This window comes from Gorilla gorilla, chromosome 13, assembly GCF_029281585.2.
Source record: "Gorilla gorilla gorilla isolate KB3781 chromosome 13, NHGRI_mGorGor1-v2.1_pri, whole genome shotgun sequence".
In the NCBI taxonomy this organism is placed as follows: Eukaryota; Metazoa; Chordata; class Mammalia; order Primates; family Hominidae; genus Gorilla; species Gorilla gorilla.
The window spans coordinates 123,981,627-124,000,545 of record NC_073237.2 but is presented as its reverse complement, the minus strand read 5'-3'; the positions used below and the strand labels follow the sequence as shown (position 1 = coordinate 124,000,545).

Below are 18,919 nucleotides of genomic sequence, written 5' to 3'. Positions count from 1 at the left end.
CAGCCTCCCAAAGTGCTGGGATTACAGGCGTGAGCCACTGCGCCCGGCCGGCTAATTTCTAAATTTTTTGTAGAGACGAGGTCTCACTATATTGCCCAGGCTGGTTTTGAACTCCTGGGCTCAAGTGAATCTCCCACCTTGGCCTCCCAAAGTGCTGGAATTATAGGCATGAGCCACTGTGCCTGGCCTAAGTTATCTCTTTTTACAAGTCAAATTTCTCCTATACTTAAGGTCAAGCAGGATTTGCAGTACATTAAATAATTAGTAGAGGGAAAGTGCAAGTTTCAGTGTCTTGTTGACAGAGTTTTGACTTACCCAGTGTCACCCATGAGTCAGGGGCAGAACCCGGAATAGAATCTGGAGGACCTGTCTGCCACTTGGATCCTGTACATTTTTGGAAAAATTTAGGGAAAAAATATTTTCAAGTATCAAAAACCAAGGAAGAGAGGTTAAGAATACAGGCTCTGTGTAATCTTAGCACTTTGGGAGGCTGAGACGGGAGGGTCACTTGAGCTCAGGAGTTCAAGACAAGCCTGGGCAACATAGTGAGTCCTCATCTCTACTAAAAATTTTTCTAAAAATTGGCCAGGTGCAGTGGCTCACGCCTGTAATCCCAGCACTTTTGGAGGCCAAGGCAGGCGGATCACAAGGTCAAGAGATCAAGATCATCCTGACCAATATGGTGAAACCCCATCTCTACTAAAAATACAAAAAATTAGCTGGGCGTAGTGGCACATGCCTGTAGTCCCAGCTACTCATGAGGCTGAGGCAAGAGAACTGCTTGAACCCGGGAGGCGGAGGTTGCAGTGAGCCAAGATCGCACCACTGCACTCTAGCCTGGTGACAGAGCAAGGTTTCATCTTAAAAAAAATTTTTTTTTTAAATTAACTGAGCATGGTGGTGCATGCCTGTAGTCCCAGCTACTTGGGATGTTGAGACAAGAGGATTGCTTGAGCCCAGGAGGTTGAGGTTGCAGTGAGCTATGATTGCGCCGCTGTGCTCCAGCCTGGGCGACAGAAACCTGTCTCTGGGAAAAAGAAGAAAAAAAGAAGTACAGGCTCTGCAGCCTGTGAGCCAGAATCCAGATCTGAGAAGACAGGTGTTGAGATTAAGACTGATGCTCCAGCCAAACTACCAGGGTCCAAATCCTGCATCTGCCTCTTCTCACCTATGGGACCTAGAGCACATTCCTCACCTGACTTCAATGTTCTCATCCATAAAGCGCAGGGAATACACCTCTCTTACAGGGTAACTATAGACATTCAACAAGTTAGCATACACAAAGCACTTAGTTTAGTGTTTAGCACTTGTTGATGTGATGTAAATGTTAGTTACTAAAACATTATAACAACAGTGCTGGGGCGGTGGCTCACGTCCGTAATTCCAGCGCTTTGGGAGGCCAAGGTGGGTGGATCATTTCAGGTCAGGAGTTCAAGACCAGCCTCGCCAACATGGCGAAACCCCGTCTAAAAATATATATATATACAAAAATTAGCCAGGCGTGGTGGCACACACCTGTAATCCCAGCTACTCGGGAGGCAGAGGCAGGAGAATCACTTGAACCCGGGAGGCGGAGATTGCAGTGAGCCAAGATCGTGCCACTGCACTCCAGCCTGGGAGACAGAGCAAGACTCTGTCTCAAAATAATACATACATACATACAAACATTATAACAACAAATTGATAACCTTGTGGAATTATCCTAACCTCTCTCAGCCTCTGTTTCCTTAGAGTAAAAGAAGACTAATGAGAGTAACTCATGGGATCTTTTTGAGGATTAAATGACAACATATGACATGCCTAGGACAGTGTCTGGCACCTAATAAGTGATCAATAGATTTAGTTTTTATTATTACAGTTTTATTCGAAGCAAAGCAATAATTTTTAGATTTAGATTCAAAGTTCAGACCAATTGATCATAATCTATAACCTGATAAATACTGAAGCCACTTCATAAGAGAGACTGAATTGACTTGGAAAGTGCAACTTTCAACGCTTTGTCAGTGTATTTATTTGGGGGGTGGGGATCAGTGAGGCAGATTGAGGAAAAAGAGGAGTATCTGTCTTTCATAGACTGAGTCTGACACCTCTGATCTCTCCTGCTTTCCACTTATAATTTGGCCCTAGAAGAGCTAAGTGGATGATGCCTGAACTCACCTCTCGGGCTGCTGAGTGCAGTGAGAGGGTAAGAGGAGTCACAGTCCTTAGACAAAGCCTCCTTCTACTCACTTCATCCCCTGGCAGAGAAAAGCAGGGGTGAGGGAACCTTAGAATTCAATCATCAGGGGAAAATGTTGGAGGGGTGGCTATAGAGGGGATGATGAGAAAATGTGTTTCTTGAACAGTGATTCAGAATTTTTATGACTAGCTTTGGCTAGTTACATTATTAGAAAGTATATGGTCTGAAGCAGAGAGCTTCTGCTTGCCTGGAACATTAGGATGTCCAGCTTGTTCTAATACCAACCCACAATGATCCCAAATGGACAGGAACATTTATAACTATTTTTGTCAGCAGCAGTTCTTCAGTCCCGGAGTCTGGGCCTTTCGTGTGTCTCCCTGGTGCTCCGGGATTGATGGCTTTCCTCCTACCCACTCTTCTAGTGGGTTACACAGGGCATCGAGGGGCAAGGGGACTGGTCTAATGAAGAGCTCAGCCTTTTGGAGCCAGAGAAGCCTGAGTTTGAATTCCAGCCTTACCACTTGTGTGCACTGTTAAGTGACTTTATCTGTACCTGAATTTCCTCATCTCTAAAATGGGGATAGTTATATCTACTTAGGACATTTAGCGTTAAGAATAGTATATTTGGCTGGGCGCAGTGGCTCACGCCTGTAATCCCAACACTTTGGGAGGCTGAGGCCGGCAGACTGCCTGAGCTCAGGAGTTCAAGACCAGTCTGGTCAACAAGGTGAAACCCCGCCTCTACTAAAATACAAAAAATTAGCCGGGCGTGGCAGCATGCGCCTATAGTCCCAGCTACTCATGAGGCTGAGGCAGGAGAATTGCTTGAACCCAGTAGGCGGAGGTTGCAATGAGCCAAGATCGCACCACTGCACTCCAGCCTGGGCAACAGAGTAAGACTCTGTCTCAAAAAAAAAAAAAAAAAAAAAAAGGAATAGTATATTTAAGTGACTAGGACAGTGCCTGGCACACCATAGGTTCTCAGTAGGTGGTCATTCTTATTATGACTAGAGCCTGGCACAATCTGGGGAACTTGATGATACCCAGACAGAACCAGAGATGCATTCTCTGTTTTCCTGTTAATAAAAATATTTTTTAAACCTTTATTTTTTAAATTATAAAAGTAGAGCACACTATACATTTTAAAGAAGAAAATCAAATACAGAAGTGTGTAAAGTGAAGGCATCTGGTTGCTGGGCTTGCTCTCCTCCCCGCTTTCCTACTGTGTCCTAGCCCAGTTCTGGAGCTCTTGTTTTCATTCTGGGGTAAGAGAGCCCCCAGGATGGCCTCCAGTGGTCCCTGGTTCCTGGTATTCACACGCTTGTGTAGTCCCCTCCCACTTTGTGCCAGGGTTGGTCTGTGTGATGGATAGGATATGGTAAAAGTGATGATGGCCCTTCTAAATTAGGTTATAGAGACTGTGGTCTCCAGGTCTCCATCTCTTTTGGGTCGCTGGCTCTGGAGGAAGCCAGCTGGCCATGCTGTGAGCTGCCCCAGGCGAAGCCCCTGTGGCAAAGAACTGAGGTATCCAGCCAACAGCCTGCTGGATAACTGAGGCCCACTAACAACAGGAGTGCCATTGGAGGTGGATTCTTCAGCTCTGGTCTGGTCTTGAGATAGCTGCAGCCCATTGATGTAACCTCCTGAGGGTCCCTGAGCCACAACCTCCCAGCCAGGCTGCTCCCCTCCCAGATCCTGACCCTCAGGATGTCTGAGACAATAAATGTTCATTGTTTTAAGCTGCTAAGTTTTGGTGTAATTTGTTATGCAGCAATAGATAACTAATAGATGTCTTTTGTCTATTTTTTATTTAGTTTTTTTAAAAGACAATTTAAGGAAGCTCTCTACAGATAGATAGATAAATAGATATCGGCCCTTTGTTATATGCTGCAGATACTTTTCAAGCTTATTTGTCTTTCAAATTGCTTTTTGGTGTTTTTACGAATAGAAGTATAGTCATATCTGTCAGTCTTTTCCTTAATGTTTTCTAATAATGTTTAGAAAGCTCCTGCACAATAATATAAGGAAAAGTACATCTGTTATTATCTACTACCTTTATCATTTTATTTATTTAATCCCTATGGGACTTATTTTTGTGAACATGTGAAGTACAGAAGTAAATTTATTTTCCCCATCAAAATGTAGCCAACTGCCTGAATATCATATGTTGAGTTTTCTTTCCTTTCCTCACTGACTTAAAATGCTACCTTTGCCATATATGGGATTCTTATCTGGACCTACTCTAGACTTCTTGTTCTATGTCATTGATCTTTTCACTTTCCCTCTCATCTGGTAGTGCTACAATGTTTTGGTAATCGTAGCTTTACAGTATGTTTTGAATCTGGTAGGTGAAAATTCCCATTTTCTTTTTTTTTTCAAAAATTTCTTAGCTCCTCTTAGCTTAGCCTTTACCATTCCAGATGAATGTTGGGACTTTTGTAGGAATTTTATTAAATGTATAGGTTAATTTAGCAAGAACTGATATTTTTTCATATTCTTCCATAAAGCAACATAGCATTCTTCTCCATTTATGAAGGTCTTGCTAACTTCCTATTAGACTTATTCCTAGAGTTTGTTGTGACAGCACTGTGCTAGACACTAGTTCTTACCCCCAGTGAACTTATGGTCTTACAATTAGTACAAATAATTTATTAATTGCAATTGTGATAAGAATTACAAAGGAAAGTCCAGGGAACCGTGATTACAGGGAGGCCTGATGGGATTGGGGAGGTTAGAGGTTCTCTACAGCGACATTCAAACTACTCCTTTTAGTTCTGGATTACTAGGAGTTTTTGTTTTGTTTTTAAAAGCAGATTAACTTGTTTTTCAGTTTCTACTGAGAAGATTATATAGTTTTAAATTTTTCATTTCTTAATGTCATTCTAATATTGAACTATTGTGTTTCTGAAATAAGCTCTACTTGATTGTCATTTTTGTTTTTAATGTATAATTAGGTTCTTTTTTTTTTTTTTGAGACAGAGTTTGGCTCTTGTCGCCCAGGCTGGAGTGCAGTGGCACAATCTCAGCTCAATGCAACCTCTGCCTCCCAGTTCAAGCAATTCTTCTGCCTCAGCCTCTTTTAGAGAAAAGGGCAAAGCTAGAAACCCTATCCAAAATTAGAAGCCAGAATTAACCTGCGTCATTGACAAAGGATTTCAACATTTTTTTTTCTAAAATTTATACCTAATTGTTATAGGAATAGAACTCTGTTCACATAATCACCTTTTTTTTTTCTTTTTTCTTTTCTTTTCTTTTTTTTTTTTTTGAGATGGAGTCTTGCTCTGTTGCCATGCTGGCATGCAATGGCACGATCTCGGCCCACTGCAACCTCTGCCTCCCAGGTTCAAGCGAGGGTTCAGCCTCCCGAGTAGCTGGGATTACAGGCACCCACCACCACACCCAGCTAAATTTTTTTATTTTTAGTAGAGACAGGGTTTCACCGTGTTGGTCAGGCTGGTCTCGAACTCCTGACCTCAGGTGACCCGCCAGCCTCGGCCTCCCAAAGTCCTGAGATTACAGGCATGAGCCACTGCACCTAGCCATCCTCACCAATTTTATGTAAAATTGCTTTGTTATCTTTGTGTACAATGGGTTTGCTTTATTTCAGAAAGTAAATTCTGACCATGCTTGCATATTGATTTTTTTTTACCTTTATGCTTGCTTCTAATTAAAGGTGGGGGAAGGGGATTATGGAGCCACTTGCATAAACAAGGGTTCCAGCAAAATGATGCAAAAACTTGATTTCTATAACACTTGAAGATTTTATCTTCAATGTGTAGTGTTCAAATATACCATTTTATTTTACTTTTATATTTATAGAGATGGGGTCTCACTATGTTACCCAGGCTGATCTTGAATTCCTGGGCTTAAGCAATCCTCTCATTTCAGCCTCCCAAAGTACAAATGTAACATTTTAAAGAATACAACCTGTAACATTCTATTCTATATTTCACGCTTTAAAAGGATATTGGAAAGAAAAGATACATACAGAATAATGAAGAAAGTTATTTTTTACTAATGTTGCAAGGAAATGCCCACCAGGTTTTATCAAATTAACACCGATTGTGTCAAGTCACTTAACTGCTCTAAGTCTCCATTTCTTATTCATGGGTAAAATGAGATGTTGACATTAGAGGATCCCTATGGGTCCTCCTAGCCCTAAACATCTCGAGTACAAGTATCAGAACCTGTACTGCATGGGTACAATGAAGGTGTTACGATGAGCACCTTTTAAAATTTTGTTTTATTTGGTGTTCAGTTTTTATAACAATTTTCTTCTGATGTAATAGGTGAGATAAGGTTTTACAACTAGATTCCTCAGTAGGAGTATTTCCTATATATCAATGAAAAGAATGGAGAGGGGAAATAAAACAGCTATGGTGCCCAGCAAGAACACTACATGGCCAAAAGCATTCCACAGCGAGCGCGCGCTATGATAGGAGAGAATCATTGGAAAGGAAACTAAATTTCCACCATTTTATTCTTTTTCCTTTCTTATCCTCTCCTACAGAGAAAAGCCCAGTTTTAATCTTCACTTAATCCCCAAAGAGATAGCAAAAGCCACAGCAATCCTTACACATTTTTTTGTTATAAAGAAATGGCCAAAATATTGACAAGGCACTGTTTTTCCACACATATCACCAATCTTATTTAGCACTGTGGATGCCGTTTTGCAAATGTCACCCACCATCAGCCCTCGCTCCGCTGCGGCCGCCACTCGCCGCCACCCATTTTTAAAAATCCATTCATGTGGTGCCTTTCATCCAAACCCATAAACAACCATTTCCTCCCTGCCACCGTGGTCTGAGCTCCTGAAGCGTTCGGCCACGGCAGGGCAGAGCCCCGCAAGCAGGGAGATTGCAGACTGCGGCGCTGGGCGGCGGACACCGAAGCTCTCCTCATCTCCCGAGTGATTTCAGGGGTTCAGGATCCTGATAAGTCCCCGCCCTGGAAGCCAAGCCCCGGGAAGGGGAGGAGTGAGGTGGCCCCGGCCCAGCAGAGCTCAGCCTCCGGAAAACAGGCGTCTCCTCCCCAGGCCGAGCCACTGCGCCTAGTCTCCCAGGTGGGTCTCGCAGCCAGGGACCGCGGCGCGGCCCGGGGCGGGGGAGGAGGACGCAGGCCAGGATCTCGCTCGTCACGACTCACCCAGGAGGGTGGGGAGGAGGAGGGACTGCAGGAAAAGGGAGTGGAGTCTGGGCGCTCAAGGAATAAAGACGAGGAAGGGGAGAGGGGACTGAGGGGAAGGTAACGGGGGTGAGGAAGGGGGTGCGGGGGAGGGTGACGGGCTGCAGGGGGTAGAGGCGAGATGAAGGAGAGGGACGGGTGTTGGGGGTGAAAGAGGGGGAAGGAGGGTGGGATGGGGGAGAGGCGGGATGGAGAGAGTGGGGTGAGGGAGGGGTGGGGGAAGGGGGAAGGATGGGGCGAGGGGAGAGAAATGGGGGTGAGGGGAAGAGAGGGAGGGAGGGATGGAGGGGAAGGAGGATGCAGGGAAAAGGGAGACAGGGACCGCGAGGAAGGAGGATGGGGAGGGAGGAGGGCGGGCTGCAGGGGGAGGGCTGGGGTGAAACATGAGGTGAGGGAGGGGAGAGCGGGGCAAGCCTTCCTCTCGCGCAGGCGGCGCCTGAATAACGGGACCCCACGGACCAGGAGCCTCAGGCCCGGGGCGCAGGGCCGGCAGCCCGCTCGGAGGCCTGGGCGCTGCCGGCAGGGGCCGCGCGGGGCTCCTCGGGAGCCGCAGTCCCCGCCTGCTGGAAGGATCCCGGCTCCACTTACTCTCTCCGACCACAGCTTTGAGGCCAATGGGGGCCATGGCGCTGCGCGAGTCTCCCGGCTCCGATCTCCTCGTCCCGCGACGCCTGCGGACCCCGCCGCCTCCTCAGGTGGGCGCGCTGGGCCAGCCGCAGCTCTCCGCCCCGCAGCCGCGCTAGGGACCGACTGACGCGCGGACTGGGAGCGGGGGCGCGGCGCGAGCCAGAGCGAGGCTGCCCCGCCGCCGGCGCGCGCGGGGGCGGGGCAAGCCGGGGGCGGGGCCTCGCGCCGGCCGTTGGCGTCACCCACTCGCCTCCGCCAATCGCACTGCGGCCCGGAGGCTCGGCCCCGCCCCCCGAGATGCGGCTGGGCGCCAGGCGGCCGCTGGCTGGTGCGGAGCCGCGCCCTCCCCCTCACCTCACGCGCCGCGCGCGCCCGGGGCGCAGGGGACCTAGGCCTCCTCTTTCCCCTCGGTGCTGGGATCCCTGGCCACAGGCTACCGACGCGCTCCATCTGCCTGAAACCCCGCTCGGGTCCTGTCTTTCCTCTTTCTGGGAGCTTCCGTTTTTTCCTGCCCACGGAAGGAGCTTGGAGGCGAGATCTCTTACTAGCAGCGCCCACTCCCAGCCGCAGCGAAGCCAGGGTGAATCCACCCACAGCTGGGTACCTGCATTCGTGCATTCACCAACACTGAGTTCTTGTGTCAAACTCCGTGCCAAGCACCTCGCGGGCATCATCTCATCAAATCCTCCAATCACTGGGCATTGCTTTTTATTTTGTTTTGTTTACACTCCTCTTAGCTCATACCTATGGGCATTATTTTTAATCTCCATTTTCCGGTGAAAAAACCAAGTCTCGGAGATATTGGAAATAGTACTAGACTTACCTTCAGGCAGCGTAGCATCCGTTAGCTAATGTTCAGTATTCTGTCACTTTTATGTGTAAGCCGTTATTCTGTCCCCTGGAGCTACGACCATGTACAAGGCAGAATCTCATCCTGCTTATGGGCGCTCAGAGTTTAGAAGTTTCTAAGCCCCAAATCTGATACGAATATACTGTGGGACCGACTCTGGTCTCAGTATCTCCTTCCTGGAGTCCGTATTTATTAAAGCGGTCCCAGGCCAGTTTTTGCTCGACTTTCTTTGTTAATAGGAGATACTGCTTTTGTTTTTCTTTTTTCTTTTTTCTTTTCTTCCTTTCTTTTTTTTTTTTTTTTTTTTTGAGGCAGAGTCTCGCACTGTCGCCCAGGCTGGAGTTCAGTGGCGCGATCTTGGCTCACTGCAACCTCCGCCTCCCAGGTTCAAGTGATTCTCCTGCCTCAGCCTCAGAGTAGCTGGGATTACAGGCGCCCGCCACCATCGCCTGGCCAATTTTTTGTATTTTTAGTAGAGACGGGGTTTCACTATGTTGGCCAGGCTGGTCTCAGATACTACTTTTGAAATATGGGGGAGGGCTTGCTTTTGGCTTCAAAGTAACACAAATTGAGCCAATTAAAAATAAAAAAAGAATAAGAGAGCTAGTAGTAGTAAAAATCAGTGAATATTCATTAAATATTTGGAATACATCTGAGCTAGGTTTTTAATCTTCATATTATTAAGATGCATAATAATATTTTACAGATGAAGAATTGAGATTCAGAGTGCTTTATTAGTAAATTTGTCATTTATTAGTAAATGACAAAGGAAAGATCCAATTCTAGGATCTGAATTCTGAACCATTATTTTATACTGAGCAAAAACAAAAAACAAAAAACCTGCTGAGAACTAAGGAGGAATTTTCCAAAGTCACAGAAGCCAGTGGTGGCTGAGCCAGGACAAGAGGCTACATGTCCTACTTCAGTCGCCAGCCCCAGGTCAAGCAGATTTGACCATCTTCTCACCACCATCCCAATCTACCCCCAACAGAACCTTCAGATGGGTTCAGAGAGAGAGGAGGCGTTAATGTGTCAACTCTCTATGTCTGGGCCTTGCCTTTTGCCCAGGAAACATATTGATAGCCCCTGTGCGTATTTGGAGGAGGAGATAGTGTGTAAACATGGGGAGACCTAGGATGCACTGGTAATGCCACATGCTTCCTCCTTCGCCAGCTGGCACATATCAGCAGAGACTCCACAGTTTCTGTATCTGCCATGAAAATATAAATTCAAAGCTGGAAAATTCCTTAGCAGCTAAGGAGTAGGAATGGCCAAGGGCTCCTCTTGTCACTCATCCAGTCAGTGGGTCAACAAGCGTTTATTGAGTGCGGCCAAGGTCTGGGCCATGTGCTGTGGGTAAGATGGAGACAATTTCTGTCCTCAAGGAGCTGGTATTCTAGCTGAGGGCCAGACAGGAAACAAGATGTTACAGCATTGAGTGACTGTTCTGACAAGTGCTGAAGCAGATGGAGAAGGGGCTGTAAGAGTGGATAGCAAGGCACCTGGCCCAGTGGACTGGCTGGGGTACAGTCAGAGCTGGCTTCCTGAGATGGGAAAACGGTGGTAAGAGGGACCTGGGAGAGTGTCTAGGCAGATATAGAGTAGGTACAAAGACCCAGTGGCAGAAAGGAGTTTGGCTCTTCCAGGAACAGAAAAGGGACATTGTGACTAGAGAGGAGAAAGCCTGAGGGGTAGGGCTGGAGGAAGAGCCCCCAGGGTAGGCCTGGATGCCAGGATCCAGGACTTCTTAGTGGCCTGGGATCCGTGTTCAGGGACCTTCTCAAAGGTCACAGCAAATAATATATAGTAGCTTCTTATTTTCTGTAGAAGGAAGGACAAAAAAAAAAAAAAAAAAAGCCTTTCCTGCAGATGTGTACCTGAGATGTTCACTGGGGATGACAAAAATCAGAATGGATGTTTTTTTTAAAGTAGCATGATTGGAAGATAGAGCGGGGCGACAGACTGTGAATCCACCCAGGAATTCAGGTTGGGAGCGCTGATTTGGCATCCAAGACCTGGTTGGAGACCTCTTGACATCTTTGAGCCTTGTGTCCCCATCTGTGAAACGGGGACAAATAAAACTTCCAAGCCTCTCTCCCAGGGTGACTGAGAAGCCAGCAAAATGATCCACTTGAAAGGGTAAAATACGGCCGGGCATGGTGGCTCACGCCTGTAATTCCAGCACTTTGGGAGGCCGAGGCGGGCAGATCACAAGGTCAGGAGATCGAGACCATCCTGGCTAACACAGTGAAACCCCGTCTCTACTAAAAATACAAAAAATTAGCCGGGCGTGGTGGTGGGCGCCTGTAGTCCCAGCTACTCAGGAGGCTGAGGCAGGAGAATGGCGGGAACCTGGGAGGCGGAGCTCGCAGTGAGCCGAGATGGCGCCACTGCACTCCAATCTGGGCGACAGAGCGAGACTCCCTCTCAAAGAAAGAAAGAAAGAAAGAGTAAAATACTCCCTCAGCTATCACACAATACTACCCTTTGCTCTGTATTCTTAATTTGCATTTACTGGGAGTTTGATACATGCCAGGCACTGTGCAAAAAAAGCTCTCATGAATTTTCACTGGATTCTCACTACTGCCCTATGAGGTCGGTGCTATTATTATCTCCACGTTCCTGGGGCGCAGAGAGATCAAGTCACTTGTCCAAGGTCACACAGCTCTAACGGCTGAGCCAGGACTCTGACTTCCTGATGACCAGGGGAGAACGTCGAGCGCCCGGGGTGCAGCCCCAGTGCCCAGACCTAAGGTGAGGTTTGGCTGTGTGGACAGCTCGTTGGGAGAGTATCAGCAAAGAGAATCAGCACCCTCGGGAGTTTGGACCCAGGCGGGTCCGCGCCCCCGACCCGGGCCCAGCGCCAGGGCCAGCCGGGGTAGCAGCCGCAGGATGCGCGGGGTTGGTCGGCGGCAACAGCCAGCGGGCTCGCAGGTGCGCCCACAGCTGCGCATGCGCGGCCTGCAGCCTCCGCAGAGCCGGGTGCTGGCCCAGCGCAGGGGTGGGAAGAGTACTGCGATTTACGCACGGGTCACGTGGCGGCGGGGAGTGCTCCAGGTGGGTCGACCGCTGCTGCGGAGAGGAGCGGGGGAGAGGCTGGCGATCAGGACAGATGGAGAGGGAGCGGCCTGGAGAGACCGAGAACGAGGAGACAGAAATAGCAATGGAGCCAACCAGCGGGAGAGAGGCCACCCCTCCACCGGACCTCCTGAGTCCTTCACGCGGTATCACAAGCTTGTCCCCCCACCTGCACACCTGGAGCCTGTTGCAGAGCCCTGGGGCCAGTCTGGGCCGCTTCTCCGACAGCCTCGGGCTGCACCTCCCTCCCTTCTGCTTTTAAGCTGCATCATCAGCTGCGGTGTTCTGTGTTCACCCACATCCCCTCCTCCTGGCCTCTGGGCCGTTTGATTCTGCGACACTCCTTTAGGAGCAGTTTCTAAAGAATTCAACAAGATAATATTTATAAGGTACTTTATCCAGGACTGGGAACCTGGTAAGGCTCAAGTGAATGTTAGCTATTAATATCCTTCTTAAAAATGACACATCATTAGGCTGAATTAAATCACTGCTAAATAGATAGGTATGGGTTATGGAGAGTTCAGTCTGTGTCCCGCTTATTTGCTGCTAGATTCATTGGCAAGAATGAAAAGTAATTGTTTCTGTCGCTGTCACCCCCACCACCATGCATACATCTACAAAGAGCGGCTGGGCCTGGAGTACTTAAGTTTGAGACATCCTTGCACTCAAGAGTGAACCGTTTTTGAGTTTGAGGCCACACTGCAGTATCAAAAAGGCTTTGTTTTCAAAAGCCCAGGAGAGGGCCTCAACTTCAACGGACCGCAGAGGCCAGGGTAATGTAATACCACAGATAGTAGCCAGCTGCAGAGCACATGACTTGCCCAGAGGAGTAGTGCTTGCTTAGCTCCACTCAGTGGTTTCCCTGCAGCAACTAAGGGTCTAGAATGTAGAAATTATGCAACATCTCCCAATGTTTAGGTGTTGCAATGGATTTTTTTTTTTTTTTTTGAGTCAGAGTCTCACTCTGTCGCCCAGGCTGGAGTGCAGTAGCATGATCTCTACTCACTGCAAGCTCTGCCTCCCGGGTTCAACCGATTCTCCTGCCTCAGCCTCCCGAGTAGCTGGGATTACAGGTGTGTGCCACCTGGCTAATTTTTATATTTTCAGTAGAGTCAGGGTTTCACCATGTTGGTTGGCTAGGCTGGTCTCAAACTCCTGACCTCAACTGATCCTCCCGCCTTGGCTTCCCAAAGTGCTGGGATTTCAGGCATGAGCCACTGCGCCAGGCCAGCAATGGATTTTTTTTTTTAACCTGTAACACAGCCCAGGAAATCCTGAGAACATGTGCCCTGCATTTTAAAAGATGATAACACCACACTGCCCAAACAAAACACATATGAGGACCACATTCATCCCCGCGCTACCTGCATGTAAACTCTAAGGAACTGGAATACTTCCTCCCAAAGTGAGAGGTCGGATTCCCCCAAGGGCAAGAAGAAGGAGCAGCAGATGCCCAGAGAGGCACTGATGCTCCTCCACTCATATAAAGTCCCCTGGTGAGCAGGGCTTTGGACTAGGGGTGGGGATGGTGTAAATGCCTGGGCACCAAGCACTAGGACTTCAGTCTCTAGGGCCACAGAGGGGGTCCTTCTGCTTAGCCAGGCTCTGGGGCAGTGCATATAGCCAGTAGGGCCAGCCTCTTTTTCTTGGATTGGTAAGCCCTGTAGTGGAAGCTTCTGAGAGTGGCTGATGTGGGCAGCTCAATTTTGCCCAGACTGTGTAAGCCCTTGAGTCCTGGTACAAGCCCAGGAACAAAGAGGAGTCACTGGGGAAAAAAAAGCCAGACATTAGAAGTGGGGGCTTAAAGCAGGTTTTATCCAATTAAAAAAGAAAGAAATATGGCATTTTTTACATCTTGGGTATCACAGAAAAATTCATACCTTTCAAAGATTAAATTATTATCAAGGCAGGGCATGGTGGCTCATGCCTATAATCCCAGCACTTTGGGAGGCTGAGGCAGATGAATTGCTTGAGCCCGGGAGTTCGAGACCAGCCTGGGCAACATGTTGAAATCCCATCTTCACTAAAAATACAAAAATTAGCTGGGTATGATGGTGCATGCATGTAATCCCAGCTAATTGGGAGGTTGAGGTGGGAGGATCACTTGAGCCCTGGCGGTCGAGGCTCCAGTGAGCCAAGGTTGCATCATGGTGCTCCAGCCTGGGAGACAGAATGAGACCCTGTCTAATAAATAAATAAATAAATAAATAAATAAATAAATAAATAAATAATTGTCAAATCCCAGAGGAAAGAGTTTTCATTCCAACTGGGGAAACTGTTTTGTTCATATAATGTTTTGGCATTTCAGCTGAGCCTGGAGGCTGAGAAGAGAAAGGGGTTCAAATCCAATTTTTGTTTATTTATTTATTTATTTATTTATCTTTTGAGATGGAGTCTTGCTCTGTGGTCCAGGTTGGAGTGCAGTGGCATAATCTTGGCTCACTGCAACCTCTGCCTCCTAGACTCAAGCAATTCTCATACCTCAGCTATCTGAGTAGCTGGGATTACAGGTGTGTGCCATAACACCCGGCTAATTTTTGTATTTTTAGTAGAGATGGGGGTTTCACTATGTTGGCCAGGCTGGTCTTGAACTCCTGACCTCAAGTGATCCACCCACTTCGGCCTCCCAAAGTGTTTAAATTACAGGCGTGAGCCACTGCATCTGGCCCAAATCCAATTTTTTTAAAAAGAGTATAAATAGGCCAGGCGAGGTGGCTCATGCCTGTAATCCCAGCATTTTGGGAGGCCGAGGCGGGTGGATCACTTGAGGTCAGGAGTTCAAGACCAGGTTGACCAATATGGTGAAACCCTGTCTCTACTAAAAATACAAAAATTACCTGGGCGTGGTGGCACATGCCTGTAGTCCCAGTTGCTCAGAAGGCTGAGGCTGGAGACTCACTTGAACCTGGGAGGCAGAGATTGCAATGAGCCGAGATTGCACCACTGCACTCCAGCCTGGGCAACAGAGTGAGACTTCGTCTCAAAAAAAAAAAAAAATACAAAAATTAGCCTGGCTTGGTGGCACATGCCTGTAATCCCAACTACTTGGGAGGCTGAGGCTGAAGAATCACTTGAATCTGGGTGGCAGAGGTTGCAGTGAGCTGAGATTGTGCCACTGCACTCCAGCCTGGGCAACAAAGCGAGACTCAATCTAAAAAAAAAAATTATTATTTGTCAATTAAAAATAATAAATAAATAAAACATCTTTAAAAAAGACTAGACCCATGCTTCCCAAACTATGCATAGATGCACCCTTGTGTACCACACTGCATTTACAGGTGCATGATAGAGTATTTAAAATTTTTACTTTATCTTTTTTTTTTTTTGAGACAGGATCTCACTCTGTTGCCCAGGCTTGAGTGCAATGGCATGATCATAGCTGACTGCAACCTCAAACTCCTGGGGTCAAGCGATCCTCCCACCTCAGCCTCCTGGGTAACTGGGACTATAGGTGCATGCCATCATACCCAGTTAATTTTTTTTTTTTTTTGAGACGGAGTTTCGCTCTGTCACACAGGCTGGAGTGCAATGGCGCGATCTCAGCTCACTGCAACTTCCACCTCCTGTGTTCAAGCGATTCTCCTGCCTCAGTCTCCTAAGTAGCTGGAATTACAGGCGCAAACCACCACACCTGGCTAATTTTTATATTTTTAGTAGAGATGGGGTTTCACCATGTTGGTCAGGCTGGTTTCGAACTCCTGACCTTGTGATCCGCCCACCTCGGCCTCCCAAAGTGCTGAGATTACAGGCATGAGCCACCATGCCCGACCATTTTTTTGTATTTTTTATACAGACAGGGTCTCACTATGTTGCCCAGGCTGGTCTTGGACCCCTGGCCTTAAGCAATCCTCCTGCCTTAGCCTCCCAAAGTGCTGAGCTTATGGGTGTGAGCCACTGTGCCCAGCCAAATATATATATATATATATTTTTTTTTCTTTTTCTTTTTTTTTTTTTGAGACAGAGTTTTGCTCTTTTGCCCAGGCTGGAGAGAAGCGGTATGATCTCAGCTCACTGCAACCTCTGCCGCCAAGGTTCAAGCGATTCTCCTGCTTCAGCCTCTTGTGTAGCTGGGATTATAGGCGCCCGCCACCACACCTGGCTAATTTTTGTATTTTTACTAGAGACGGGGTTTCACCATGTTGGCCAGGCTGGTCTCGAACTCTTGACCTCAGGTGATCCACCTGCTTCGGCCTCCCAAAGTGCTAGGATTACAGGCATGAGCCACCATGCCCAGCCCAGCTGAATATTTCAAACTTTGGAGGGAAACACAATTATATTCACCTTTGGGTGAACAGTGTGAAAACAGCTAGCTGGAAACAGTACACAATTTCAACATTAAGCTCTACAACTTTGCTTTCTGTGGTATTATATCTTTGTAATACTGGGTTTTCAGCAATCGATGTGATAATGTTACTGGAAAAGAGTCTCAACCCGGACCCTAAGAGAGGGTTCTTGCATGTCACCCAGGAAGGAATTCAAGACATGTTGCAGAGTGCAATGAGAAGAGATAGTTTATTAAAAGCTACTCTGGGCTGGGCGTGGTGGCTCACACCTGTAATCCCAGCACTTAGGGAGGCCAAGGTGGGTGGATCACTTAAGGTCAGGAGTTTGAGATCAGCCTGGCCAACATGGTGAAACCCTGTCTCTAATAAAAATACAAAAGTTAGCCGGGCATGGTGGCATGTGCCTGTAATCCCAGCTACGCAAGAGGCTGAGGCAGAAGAATCGCTTGAACCCAGGAGGTGGAGGTTGCAGTGAGTCGAGATAGCACCGTCGTACTCCAGCCTGGGCAGCAAGAGCGAGACTCCATGTCAAAGAATAAAAGAAAAGAAAAGAAAAAAGAAAGCTACTCTGTTACAGTCATGAGGGTGTCCCCAGAAAGCAAGAGGAAGAATGCCCTGTCTTTAAGTTATTTCTTGTAACGGGTCTTGTCTATGTAAAAGCTAAGCCAAGCCTGTGTCTACGTGCGGGTGAGCAGACAGCATGACAAAATTTATTACTCTCTTGATTTAAACTATCCTTAACATTTTAGTGTGTGAGTACATCAAAGCATAACTATAATTATCTTGAAAGCATATATTGTTATGAGTATTGGTACATCTAAACTATAAACATCCCATGACTATGGGTCATGACCAGCAAGAAATGTGCTTTGTTAGTTTCAGGATGGAGCTGAATTTAAAATGGTGTCACTCTGGCTGTCCTAGGCTCTTGCTTCCCTAACAAAGAGAAGCAAATAACTCAACTGGTCGAGGTGGCTCAGACCTGTAATCCCAGCACTTTGAGAGGCTGAGGTGGGAGAATCACTTGAGCTCAGGAGTTTGAGACTAGCCTGGGCAAAATGGCAAAACCTCATGTCTACAAAAAATACAAAAATTAGCCAGACATGGTGGCACATGCCTGTAGTCCCAGCTACTTGGGAGTCTGCTAAGGTGGGAGGATAGTGTGAGCCAGGGAGGTTGAGGCTGCAGTGAGCTGAGACTGCATCACTGTACTCCAGCCTAAGCAACAGAGTGAGACTCTGTCTCAAAAAAAAAAAAAAAAGAAGAAGAAGAAAATAACAAATTACTCATGAAAATCAATGTGGAACACAAAATGAGAGTGTTGGCCAGGTGTGGTGGCTTATACTTGTAATCCCAGTACTTTGTGAGGCTGAGGTAGGAGGATCGCTTGAGCCCAGGAGTTTGAGACCAGACTGGGCAACGTGGCAAAATCCTGTCTCTGGGAAAAATACAAAAGCTAGCTATTCACTGACTACTTGGATGTAAAAAAAAAAAAAAAAAAAAAGGCCAGGCTCAGTGGCTTACACCTATAATCCCAGCACTTTGAGAGGCCGAGGTGGGCGGATCACAAGGTCAGGAGTTCAAGACCAGCCTGGCCAACATGGTGAAACCCCATCTCTACTAAAAATACAAAATTTAGCCAGGTGTGGTGATGTGCGCCTGTAATCCCAGCTACTCAGGAGGCTGAGGCAGGAGAATCACTTGAACCCGGGAGGCAGAGGTTGCAGTGAGCCGAGATGGTGCCACTGCACTCTAGCCTGGGTGACAGAGCAAGACTCCATCTTGAAAAACTAATAATAATAAAAAATAATAATAATAAAAGCTAGCTGAGCATGGTGGTGTGTGTCTGCGGTCCCAGCTACTAGTAAGGCTGAGGTGGGAGAATCACTTGAGCTGGGAGTTTCAGGCTGCAATCAGCCATGATCTCGCCACTGCACTCCAGCCTGGGTGACAGAGCAAGACCCTGTCTCAAAAAGGAAGGAAGGAAGGAAGCAAGGAAGGAAGGAAGGGAGGAAGGGAGGGAAAGAGAGAGAGAGAAAGGGAAGGAAGGAAGGAAGGAAGGGAAAGAAAGAAAGAATTGGTATCTAATGTGATTCCAAGATTCCAAGAAAGTACGCATATCCCATTAACTAAGTAATCATGGTGTCTTACTCCATTTTGTGCTGCTAAAACAGAATCCCATAGACTGGGTAATTTATAAATAACAGAAATTTCTCATAGTTCTGGAGGCTGGGAAGTCCAAGATCAAGATACTGGCATCTGGTGAGGGCCTTCTTGCTGCATCATCCCATGCAGAAAGGCAAAGAGAGGGCAAAGAAAAGGGGAAAGAGAGAAAGGGAGAAGGAGAGGGGGAGGAAACAGAAGTTAGGTATTTTTTTTTTCTTTGTAGAGAAAGGGTCTTGCTGTGTAGCCCAGGCTGGTCTTGAACTCCTGGCCTCAAGCAATCCTCCCACTTCAGTCTCCCAAAGTGCTGGAATTACAGGTGTGAGCCATCATACCCAGCCCTGGTTAGCTATTTCTTTTGACCTAGGACTGCTATGAAAAAAAATCACTGAGACATAAAAGCTGCTATGTTTGGGCACCTCTGGCATAGGCAAAGAAAGTGTGGTGTAGTGGCATTTAGCAATATTTATTGAGCGCTTACTGTGTGCCAGTCATTAATCTAGGCAGTGGTGATACAGCGAGGAACAAAAGAGAAAAATCCCTGTGGACAAGAAG

The 18,919-nt window shown here is 47.2% G+C and overlaps 1 protein-coding gene across 3 annotated transcripts in view; it reads right to left on the bottom strand.

Annotated features, from left to right (window-relative positions):
* The window catches only part of STXBP1 (syntaxin binding protein 1), a 112,766-nt gene that overhangs the window by 71,118 nt on the left and 22,729 nt on the right, over positions 1–18,919 (bottom strand). Inside the window, exon 1 of one of the 3 annotated variants that reach the window (XM_031014741.3) lies at positions 7,952–8,199. The exons of 1 other annotated variant lie outside the window; for it this stretch is intronic. In XM_031014741.3, coding sequence (XP_030870601.1) covers positions 7,952–7,988 — 37 coding nt within the window. In that variant the 5' untranslated portion in view covers positions 7,989–8,199. Of the gene's footprint in view, positions 1–7,951; positions 8,200–18,919 lie in introns of those variants that run through there. One more of the 3 variants, XM_055351204.2, reaches the window with a different exon arrangement.